The sequence below is a fragment of the Monodelphis domestica genome, chromosome 6, assembly GCF_027887165.1.
Source record: "Monodelphis domestica isolate mMonDom1 chromosome 6, mMonDom1.pri, whole genome shotgun sequence".
Taxonomy (NCBI): Eukaryota; Metazoa; Chordata; class Mammalia; order Didelphimorphia; family Didelphidae; genus Monodelphis; species Monodelphis domestica.
Window position 1 is genome coordinate 51,929,636 of NC_077232.1, and position 12,208 is coordinate 51,941,843.

At 34.2% G+C, this 12,208-nt stretch overlaps 1 protein-coding gene and 1 long non-coding RNA gene across 2 annotated transcripts in view; one reads left to right on the forward strand and one right to left on the reverse strand.

The window, feature by feature from the left end:
- Window positions 1-12,208, reverse strand: part of LUZP2 (leucine zipper protein 2) — a 749,802-nt gene that overhangs the window by 247,983 nt on the left and 489,611 nt on the right. Inside the window, exon 7 of the mRNA XM_056802005.1 lies at window positions 7,173-7,235. Coding sequence (XP_056657983.1) covers window positions 7,173-7,235 — 63 coding nt within the window. The remainder of the gene's footprint in view (window positions 1-7,172; window positions 7,236-12,208) is intronic.
- Window positions 1-12,208, forward strand: part of LOC130455002 (uncharacterized) — a 33,338-nt gene that overhangs the window by 16,711 nt on the left and 4,419 nt on the right. The gene's annotated exons all lie outside the window — the stretch shown is intronic.

Genomic DNA, 12,208 nt, shown 5'->3' on the forward strand with positions numbered 1-12,208 from the left:
TTTTTATAATCTATATGCAATTTAATTCAACAACTAGTTATAGAGTATTTCCTTTGTTCAAATTCATGTCATATCAATGATTTTACCATCACTGGAAAGAATGGAAATCAAACAGCTTCTCTCTGTACTCCATTGAAATAAAAATTAAATGTCATAAAAAATAAATACCATCTGAGGATTTCTCAAATAATAAGGAAGACCCACAATACACTGTCAAAGATGAATTCTCCTACTCCACCGAGGACATATAGAAGACCCAGAAAAGATTAAGATGGATTTTAATTGGCATCATTAAAAAGAAAAGTATATCCAATGGGGCAGCATCCAAGAACGAAGATTATGAAGAGAAACATACCCAGCAGAACAGACTTTCATTAAGAATCAAGCTGTAAAGTAGGGACAGTTAGGTAGCATAGTGGATAGAGTTCAAAGCCTGGAGTCAGAAGGATCTGGGTTCAACTTTTGACTGAGATATTTCCTAGCTGTGTGACCCTGGGGAAGTCACTTAATCCCAATTGCCTAACCCTTGCCACTTAGAATTGAAGAATTTTTAAAAAATCAAGCTAAAGTAAGGCAGACTTCAGAAACACCCCCAGCCTACTCTCCTCTGGGTTGCCTGCCCTTTGGGGTTGAAACTCATTAAAATCATACAAACAAATGGGACAGAAAATGTTTTTGCTCATTAAAAAGTCAGTGGAATGTACTGATGAGCTAAGTGCAAATTAATCAGAAACAGATGCACTAAATTACCTTAAATTAACACAAGGGCCTAAAAATTAAGGGACAAATGCTTGGCTAAATTCCCTTAAAGGTAGTTCAAAGGGCTTAGAAAATATTCTGATACTTGTTGAACTCAATGCTCTGATTTTCACTGCTAAGGACAACCCCAAAGATACCAAGGAAAAAAACAAAAAAACAAGCTATTTCTTCATACGTGACAATAGAACTCTAACAACAAAGCCAACTTTGAAAGACCATTATTTATAATGATTCCCCTGGATGAAAATTAGAGTCAGTGCCCTACCCACCAGGAACCTTGCAACAGTTTAAATCAGCATTTTAATCTCATAAAATAAGTTTATGAAATAGAAATGTTAAGTGACAATGATTTCCTAATTCACTCAATTGCTAACAACAATGCCAAATAGCATTTAAAGCAAAGTCTTCCTAATGTATTCAATTTATATTTGGAAAATCTTAAGTGGCAATGAATGGGGGGGATGCAAAGCAGAGACTTAGACATAGTGGAAAGTAGGTTGGACATCAATAGAACAATCAATAGAACACAGGATTCTCCTTTTAGTTCTAAAACTAATTTCATAAGCAATATTTTGTTGAGAATTTGTCTTCCTAATTATCTTGGACAATCATAATTAAATATGACCACTTCCTAGTCCTCTAGCTATTTAAAGTAAGAGATATAATTCACTTTATTTCTTTGTAGTTCTAAATAAGAGACGCCTTTTAAAGGAAAGCAGTAATAAGTGACTACATTGAAGAGGCATTTCTGTTATTAAAAGTATATTCTTAATTTAAAACTTATTTGTCCTTGATAAGGGATGACTCCCTCACTGGCTCTCAGATCTAGTAATGAGTTTGGCATGAAGAAAGAGGAAGAGCACATCTAATTCAAATGATAAGCTAAAAATATGATGACAGGAACACTGATGGATAAATTAATTATATGTAATAAGACTGGATAGGGAATAGTAGAGAGAACTTAATATTGGTAGGCCCCATTCCTGTAGATTTGGGGCAGTATGTAGCAGTAGTGGTCTCTTATTTCCAAAAGGAATTACAGCAAAGTTCTTCAATTGTTATTTGATAGGAATTACTGGGCCTAGGAAAAATACAAATAAGAATTCTGGGCATATCCTCTATTCAGTTGTCTTTGTCCTTAAGGAGGAATTAAGAGTTATAGTTTCAATTTATAGAAATGTTTTTTTGATGGATTTTCATGTTTCTGAACTAGATTTTTCCAGAAATACCATAATTTTGCAAATTCTCATTATGCATTTCTCTAACTCTTAAAAAAAAAAAAAAACTGCCTGCTTATTTGATGGTGTCCAGGCAGTCAATCATTCTATTGTCCACTACTTAAAACTTTGGAAGGTGATTTCAATACCCTGAGACATACTTCTCTTCTCTATTAAAAAGGTGAGAAGGTACTAAACTACATGTTTTCCCAGATACTTTTCTGTTGCAGACTTTCTAGGAATCTATAATTCTAGAAATGTGGATCTCATAATGATTCAATCATCATCACAAAGATCCTCCCCAAAGAATTGCCATTAATATTATAAGAATAAAAATGATGCCAAAATGGGATACTTTTATCAAGAGGTAAAAAAAGCTGATACCAATGAAACAAAAATTAAGACCTTAGAAATATAATTTGATAAATATTTTCCTATTGTGACAAGATAATGCTAGGTTCTATAAACCTATGTCAGCATAGTAGAAACATTGGTAGTTTCAGCTAAAATAGAAAGTTTTTTAGTATATACTCAATGAAGACTATTGTTCTGTTAGTTTATGGGTTGGTCCATCATATTCTCTCTCTCTCTCTCTCTCTCTCTCTCTCTCTCTCTCTCTCTCTCTCTCTCTCTCCACCTTGCTTTTCTCCCTTTCTCTCTCCATTTCTTCCTTCCTTCCTTCCTTCCTTCCTTCCTTCCTTCCTTCCTTCCTTCCTTCCTTCCTTTCTTCCTTCCTTCCTTCCTTCTTCCTTCCTTCCTTCCTTCCTTCCTTCCTTCCTTCCTTCCTTCCTTCCTTCCTTCCTTCCTTCCTTCCTTCCTTCCTTCCTTCCTTCCTTCCTTCCTTCCTTCCTTCCTTCCTTCCTTCCTTCCTTCCTTCCTTCCTTCCTTCCTTCCTTTTCTACTTCCCTCTTCCATATCTCATGGAAATTATTTAATAAAATATAGGGGAGACAGGTAGGGGGTGTATATGAAATGATGGATTGTGATCTTTTAAAAGAAAAATAACATGGTTCAATAGAATTTTCAGCTTAGTGTCAAAAGAGACCTAGGTTCAATTTGCCTAGGACAATAGCTAGTTATGTTAGAATAGGAAAGATTTTTAACTTCTCAGCCTCTGTTTCCTCATCTATCAAACAGGAACAATATTGACTCTACTTCTCTACAAAAGTATGTTATATCCTGTGGAGTGATACATTGGATAGAGTGATCACGTATTTGTAAATGTAGAATATATAGCTTAAGATTGCCCTAGTACAGTTGAGAAACCCTATAGAATTGCAAGTGATTACTTCAAATATTTGTTGTTCTACCTGTGATATATTTTTTTCATGCAGACCAAATCTATTTTGGAAGTTTCTTCCAAATTGTAATTGAGCCTCAGATAGGAAATTGCCCAGGAAACTGATGCCTTTTCCTTGGTCTCATAGCAAATATTTGTCAAGTGAGGTTGGAGCCAAAATTTTTTCTAGTTCCAAGGCCTGCTCTCTGTCTCCTGTGTGATTTTTGTCTATTTATCAGCAGCAGCATCAAATTCCCCCACCACCAAAAATAATTGAGCATCTTGAATAAATATTATTGCTCCTTCACTTGATTGTGAATTCCCTGGGGGAAGCCACTGTTTTTATTTCTTTTTTTTTTCAATCACTGAAAATATACTGCTCTGCACACAGTAATAACAACAGTAATAACTCATTTGAATATGATATTTTACTGTTTACAAAGTGCCTTCCTCATAACCAGTAGGTGAAATGGGTGGTATAAGTGGCAATACTTCCATTTGGTAGACAGAGATACAAAGGTTTGGTGGATGAAAAGACCATATAGGAATACTTAATATCAAAATTCTTTCAATCTTCATTAAAAGGGCACAGGAAAAATATTTTTAAATGAACAAACTTGATATTCACCGCACAGATATTACCAGTCACACACACTTCTGAGTCTTTGCATAGGCAATCCCCATGACTTGAATGCTTTCCTTCTGCAAATATCCCTATTTTCCTTTGAGGCTTCTTGGGTGTCACTGTCTACATCAAGCTTTTTATGATCATCAGAGGGGTCAATGTCTCTCAACAAATTATTTTATATGCATTTAAATTTAATTTCTGTGTACTTTTATTTTCCCCTAGTAGCATGTCAGCCCATTAAGGACAGTTCTAATTGCCTAATATTTGGTCTAGTACTCCAAAAACATTATAGGAGCTTATAAATACATGTGAAATTAAATTTGGGTATATTAATATTCTCTAAAAGCAATTGATTAATAAGTTGACAAAGGAATAGATTTCTATTCCTCCTATCACTCTTGTTTTGTAGTATGTTATTGGCATAAGCTTATCCTCCATATTTCCTCTGATTTTCATTTCAATGGGAACTACTAAAGGACATTTGACTTCAAGCTTGGCCTCTTGCTAATTCCTGATTAGGATTTCTCTAGGCCTCCCCACTAAGAATAGGTCACCCAGAGAAAAATCTCTTGGCTTCCTCAGAGAGTTAATTAAAGTCTGAATTAAGAGTAGAAAGATGGTAGAGCTACTTGGAGCCTTTATGAAATGATAAAAACCTGGAATGGGGGAGTGGATTAGAACCATGTCATAAAAACATCATCTACAAAAAGAATCAAGGCCCATATTTCCTATAGCTAAAAATAACCATGATCCTCTCACTTCTACAAAGAAAGAGTGATTGGTTAAAGTAGTCCCTCCCCTGAAGCAGAAAACCAGGACTGAGCAATATTAATAAAGGAAAAAATATTCATCATTTGATTTTGAAATTGTTAGGCTATCATTTATCCCAACCACAGAGGTCTTGGTAAATGGGCAGCTATTCTATTTCTGAATATTTTCATCACCTGGTCAGGATCATTTATGAAAGGTTAACAATTCCCCATCTACCCTGTGTGCAATGGACCACGAATCCTACCACTAGTCAGCAGGAACTAGGTAGGCGGTATTTGATTTTTCACTGAATAGTAAACGGTATGATAAACAACATGATGTAATAAACAAAAATTGAACTTTTAAAAGTAAATAGCTGAGTGGCACTGAGCAAATTATATAAATATTCTCATCCTCTTTCTTAATCTAAAATGGATATTATTAGGAACATACCAATTATTTGGCACTCAAAGGAAATAATATGTGTAGAGTACTATGCAAAATGTAAAGCACTATAGCTATTAATCAATAAGCATACATTTTGTTTTGTTTTAATCCTTACCTTCTTACTTAGAATATACATTAAGAATTGGTTTCCATGCAGAAGCACAATAAGGAATAGGCGATTCGCATTAAGTGACTTACCCACACTCATACAGTTTTGAAGTGCCTGAGGTCTTATTTGAACCCAGGAGTTCCCATCTCTAGAACTGGTTCTTGATTCACTGAACTACCTTGCTGTCCCTCAACCAGTATTTTAAGGCATGTCCTATGTACCAGTCACTATGAGGAAAAATGTCAACTATTATTATTATGAATAGGAATTGATATTAAATTTAGAGTGCTAGTTCTCCCACTTTCCATTAACAATTATTAGAATCAAAGACCTAGAGAGAACTTTTGAGATTACTTCAAATATTTCCCTTGACTACATCCCTCAAAATGTATTAGCCAACTTCTGTTTGAAGACTACCTCTAAGAGGGAACTCATCACCTCTAATGCTCTCTACTTCTAGCCAGTCAAACATGAACCAAACTTCAATAAGGTTGGGAGGATTGTGCAAAAACTAATTAATGCTCTGCCCCAGCATGATTTCAAGCTTTGTTCCATTGAGATATAAATTTAAACTTTTGGAAAGCTTTCAGAGATAACAAACCAGAACAATGTAGGACCAGGCTCTGGATAAAGGGAATCTTCTAGAGATGCTTTCGTAGACTAGTTTTTTCCAAAGATAACTCTGATGCCACTTCCAAATGAAGCCTTTCTTAATCCCCCCACCTATTTTTGAGATTATTTTGTACATATTTTGCTTTTAAATATGAATAAAAAGAGGCAGAAGTTAATAGTAGAGAAAATAGTTTGAGGAAGGAAGAATTAGATTCTCTCCTCTGACACAAATTGAATTATATGATTGTGGGTAAGGACCCTAACATCTCAGTGTCTTAGGTGAGTATCAAACTATAAACTGCAGAAGGGGCAGAGAATTCCTTCAACCAAAAGAATCTTAATATTAGGATCATATCAATCAATAGGATCTTAATATTAGAACACAACAATGTCTATATCATAATTGTGTGGTTAAAGGCAAACAACTTAAGAGTAGAGACAATTTTATTTTTTCTGGGTACTTCCAGTGTGTAGGAAGGGCATTATTCAGACAAACTCTAAGACTGTTAGTTAAAGAGTAGATGTTGAGCTAGATGGGTAGAGGGAATATGAGAGTGTCATCCCTGAGAACTCAGGTTATAATAAGAAATGTAAAATTATATGTATATATTATTCAGTCATTTTATTTGAAACTGACTCTATGACTCCATTTGGAGTTTTCTTGCCAATGTACTGGAGTGGTTTGCCATTTCCTTCTATAAATATGTGTGTTTACTTATTCATATAAACATATATTCAATATTTATTGTATATAAACATATATCTGATATCTATAACTGGTGGATATGATAAATATCCTATAAATGTATATTTATGCAATGTAACAAAGCAATACTGGCATTTATAAATGTTTGGTAAATTGAACTAGATTTAGAAAACCTCTCAATGCACCATGTTGGCTCATAAATGTTCCCAATCTAATTATTCTCACACCCACAAATATATACACATACATATGTACATACATACAGCAGTATGCATTATTTGTATGTCCACATATATATTTGTGCATATACAATATTTTATGTATATATGCATATGTTTTTGTATATATGCTATGTCTACACACAAGATTAATATTTCATATGCACATCTCTATGCAAGTAGCTCAGCATATTATATGTTAATAAATGTTAAATTAAATTGGATTTAGAAAGCATTATCAGTGGAAACATGTTTGTCCTTAAATGTCCCCAACTCTAATTAGCTTAACAGGGAAATTACTGTCCTTTCTATGTTATAAATGTAGTTACAATCTCACAAAAATAACTCTGATGGTTCATTTACTCTCTGAAAATACATGCTCTAAGAATATGGATAACAGACAAAAATCTCCTAGAAAATAAAACAGAGAAAAGCAGATAGACTCACCTTGAAAATCAAGTCCTTTTTCCCATAACGTAGTTCCTTCAATTGGGCTTGGATCTTTTTGGACTGTAAGAGCAGAACAGATATATTCTTTAAATCATTTACATTTTAGAGCACAAGCACATGGATACAAATAAGATCATCTCAATCAATAGTTGCCCAATAATTGAGAAGTCAAAATAAAACTAAATTTAAAAAAATCTTGGCTAGATTTGGATGGGGACGATCATAAAACTTGACAAGGAGTGAGATCTGTCAAATGAATTTAAAATGAAATAGTATTTCAACTGCAGTTGGTGGAATTCCCAGAGAGAGTACAGCTGAGGTACCAAGTCTTTGTGACCTTCCTTGTTCCTTTTATTTATAACTCTTTCTCTTGAAATAACCTTGCATTTTGTTAATGTCATATTTACTTATTTATTTACCTCATTCTTATTTTCAAGAACAAACCAACTTATTCTTTCTTTCTTTCTTTCTTTCTTTCTTTCTTTCTTTCTTTCTTTCTTTCTTTCTTTCTTTCTTTCTTTCTTTCTTTCTTTCTTTCTTTCTTTCTTTCTTTCTTTCTTTCTTTCTTTCTTTCTTCCTTCCTTCCTTCCTTCCTTCCTTCCTTCCTTCCTTCCCTCTCTCTCTCTCTCTCTTTCTCTCTCTCTCTCTCTCTCTCTCTCTTTCTTTCTTTTTCTTAAAATGAATAATTATAGGAGTTCAATTATTTCCCTACGTGTAACTCAGGATGCCACTTTCAGGAAATTGTACAGTTTTATGAGCTAGATATAACTAAGGTTGCTTTTAACCAATACTCTAAGAAGGCTTGTTTCTATCTTGCTTTTTTTAAAAAAGAAAATTTGTTTGTCTATGAGATAAAATTTAAAGTAAGCATTTGCAAATTTTTAAAAAATAACTTTGGCATTATGTATATGATATATAAATATATATGTATATATTCATGTGAATAATATATATATATATATATATACATACATATAATCGTTAACATTTATATAGTGCTTACTATGTGTCAGGCACTATGCTAAATACTTTATAATTATTATCTCATTTAATCATCACAACTACTCTGGGAGGTTGGTGGTATTATTATCCCCATTTTACATAAAAGGAAACAGGTAGACAATGATGAAATGATTGACCCAGAGTCAAATAACAAGTAAGTGTCTGAGCAGAAATTTGAATTCAGGTCTTCATGATATCAGATTGGTCTTTGACAGACCTATCCACCTCCTAGCTGATAGTGTCTAAGAGAAGCCCCTGGCTGTTCACTCTTTTCAATTGCATCTGACTGTTCATGATCATATTTGGGATTTTCTTGACAAAGATACTAGCATGGTTTGTCATTTCCTTTCCAGCTCATTTTCACGATGAGGAAACTGAGGCAAACAGGGTCAGGTGATATGCCCAGGGTCACACAGCTGGTAAGCATCTGAGACCAGATTCAAACTCAGGAAGATGAATTTTCCTGATTCTAGCTCTAGTGCTCTATCATGGAGCCACTGAGATGCCCACTCTGTGGAGATAAATTAAGAAGAGGATGTTTATAATGGAAAGGTACTACACCATAGAAGGTTCGAGGACAGAGTTAGCTCAGAAGACTTTGTTGGAGAAAAAGAAACATAAAAGGGAAATGATGCTCAGGATGCACAATTGGCTATCTTTTGGGGAAAATTGATTATGGAATATTTACATTTATGTGTATATAAAGGCATATGCAAAAGGGAAGAACTTTGAAGAAAACAACCCAATTATGTAAATGCCTATTTGACTTCAGTTCAAATCAATTCACAGACATTTATTAACTATGTGACCCTTCAATAGGAAATTTCCCTTCTTTGGAACAAAGTTTCATCTTCAGTAAAATAAGGGAGTTGGATTAGACGACCTACCAGAACCCTTATGTCTCTAAATCCAGGATCCCCCAAACCTAGAGTAATGACTCATCAAAAGTCTACCCATCTTTCCTAACTGGAGGAGTTCATCTATGATGCCTTAAATGATCTCCTCACAAAAACAGCACAATCTGTCTTATATGTTCAATGGGAGGGATGACCACCATTACAGAGGACTCTTGAGAATAAAAGAAGAGATGTTTGTCCAAAGGATTTTGGAAGTGGACAATGATACACGAATGTGATTTGTTGCTATCATTAGGATGAAGAGGGGCAGAAGGATGGAATTCTAGTAAGATTCTGGAAGTATGCTACCTGTGTGACCCAAGGGGTCATCTTGGTACATTGGAGAAAGCACTGGTTCTGAAGTAGACTCTGAATTCAAGTTCTAAGAGCGCAAAGATTTAAAACCCACCTTTTATATTTACTAACTATGAAATGTAGGCTATCTACTTAAGCTCCCTTGATCTCAGTTTCCCCACATATAAAATGTTTATTGAATTAGAAAGTCTATTTAGTTCAATTAGTTGAGGTTTCCTGAGGTCCTTTCCATTTCTCCATTGGTAACTAAAATAGTTTGTCATATTCCTTTGTCACTTATCTTAGATGCCCAGTTACCTAATCTATGATTCAATGACATCCTTTTTAACTCAGATTCTATGATCCCATAATGATAAAAAATGCAGTTTACAAAGTTTACAGAAGTGTGGCAATTATTTTGGCTAAATGATCCCAACACAAACTATACAAGAGAAGGCACCATCACTGATTTACTTGTTCATAAGCTTAGAAATTGTGAAATGGAGTATCCCAGGAAAACCTAGGTTTCTCAAAGCTTTCAAAACTATGAATTCTAATGCACCAGGAGATTTTCCAAGGCCTGGGTAAGAATGGAGGCTCTAGGATCCTTCAGGACCCTTTGGAATAAGTCATCAATTCAGTTCTACATCTCAGAGAGCTAGTAATTCCTTTTTTTTTTTCCTGAGAAATTAGTTCAATGCCTTGCATCTTCCATGAGTAGAGATTTTCTATTTCCTTGAAGTACCTGGCAAATAGGAAAGTGAAATACAAGAAATAATGAAGCCAAAAACTCATGTTTTATATGCCCATCTGAATGGTGGCCTTTCCTAGTGATTGGGCACAGTCCCATATATATATATATATATATATGTACCTCAATTTAAACATCTTTCTATGGAAAGCTCTAATCCTTTCTCTCTGAAAGGCCAAAGAGGACTCCAGAGATGCCACTGATAAATGACTGTATAGAGGGAGGTATCAGAAAAAGTGTTCTGTTGTCTTGTTATATTAATTTTATCTCAGGGTCCATTCCTAGTTTGCATATTTATTGCAACACCAACTCTAGTACTTTCAACAACCAGGGCCATTTTTGTCAACAGCTCCAGAAAGACAATTTGCAATTTCTTCCTGCTGTTTCAATCTGCTATTCAGGACTCCTTTGGTGCTAGCATAGTCTCTTAGGTAAACATGAATTTCTGTAGTTTCCACTTGGCTTAAAAAATGTATACACTGGCACCTTAGGTATTCCGAATCACTAGGAATATGACATGTTGCACAGAAATGAATTTTATACCTGCAACCTACCAATTTAAGTGCCAAAATATTGTTTATTTATGAGAAGCACTAGGATAATATAAGTACCAGCTAGGATCAGAAAGAAGGTTCAAATTTCTTGAATATTTACTCTCCATAATGAACTCAGCCTCATGGATTACAAGAACACTTTCCTCATATAATTGTAGTGAGGAAAAATTGAAGTTATATATGTAAAGCATTCTATAAACCTTAAACTGCTTTATGTAATAATAGCTATTATTTTTATGAAAGGCAGTATGGCACTGTAGATCTTGGCAATGATCTTGGGATCCAAAAGAACTGGGGTCTCATCCCACCCAGGACACTTATTATCTGAATGATGGTAAGTAAGAAAAAAATCATCCTCAATTTCCTCATCTAAAGAAAAGGGATTTAAAATATTGAACTTACTCAACATGTTTGATCTGAGGAACAAATGACAATAGACATAAAGATCACACAAACTTTAAATAACAAGATAAATACCAATAATTCTTGATCCCATCTTATTTTTCTCATATTTTAATACAATTCAGATATAAAATGTCCTGGAATGTTGTACTTTTCTGATGTTCTATTTTCCAAATATAGTTAAACATGTCCACAAACAACTACTTTGTCTACTTTCATAAAAGTATTAGAAAAGTGATATTAATATATTATTATTACCATTGATAAGGAAACTTTTCTGAAATCATGTACATAGTTATCCTCACTTGAATATGTATACTTCAAAAACTGAGAATTTTATATCACTTAATCTTTCCCTGATAAATCATGTGGCATAGATTTTTGGCACAGATTACCATGCCATCATTGGCCAATGACATATTTGACCCTACATGGAATGGATACATAGAGATGAGTGTGAGTGTCTTTTTCTGTCAATTTGGCAAATACATTTTCATTCTTCTTCCCAATTTTCAGGCTATCTCCTGTGACATTTCCCTATTCCAGTCTTTCCTAATTTGATGTTTGTATTTTTTAAAGAGCTCTGCTATCCCAAAGTTGAATATCTTGGGAACAGAATTTTAAATAAGATTATATTAAATACATTTAAAATTCTAATTGAGGATCCAAAATAAATCCTTTTAAGTGAATTCATGAGCTTTAGTGTATGGCCTTCATGATAACTACTTCAGCTTCCCTGATTGTTCTGATTTTTCCTTGTATTTTATATGGTTGTGGCATTGAATAGGTAACCCAGAGAAAAGTAAGGGATTACTCTGTTAGGATTTGTTGGTGAGTTCTAAGTATGATTAAAGTCAACATTAGATTCTCATGTCTTATTATATATCATGCTCATGAGAGAGACAGAAAGAAAGGGAGAGAGAAAACCAGAGAGAAAGTAAAAAAGAAAGAGATATAGAGGATGACTGACTACTAGGGACACTGACATGGTCAGAAAAGACCCAAAGCATTCATATTGTACTGGAGGACAATGACTATAAACCATGTATTGGAATGTCCATTTTGGAGGGGTTAAATTAAAAACCCTGGAACACTTTCTGAATTTCAGGGATGGCACCCAGATAGAGGAGAAAA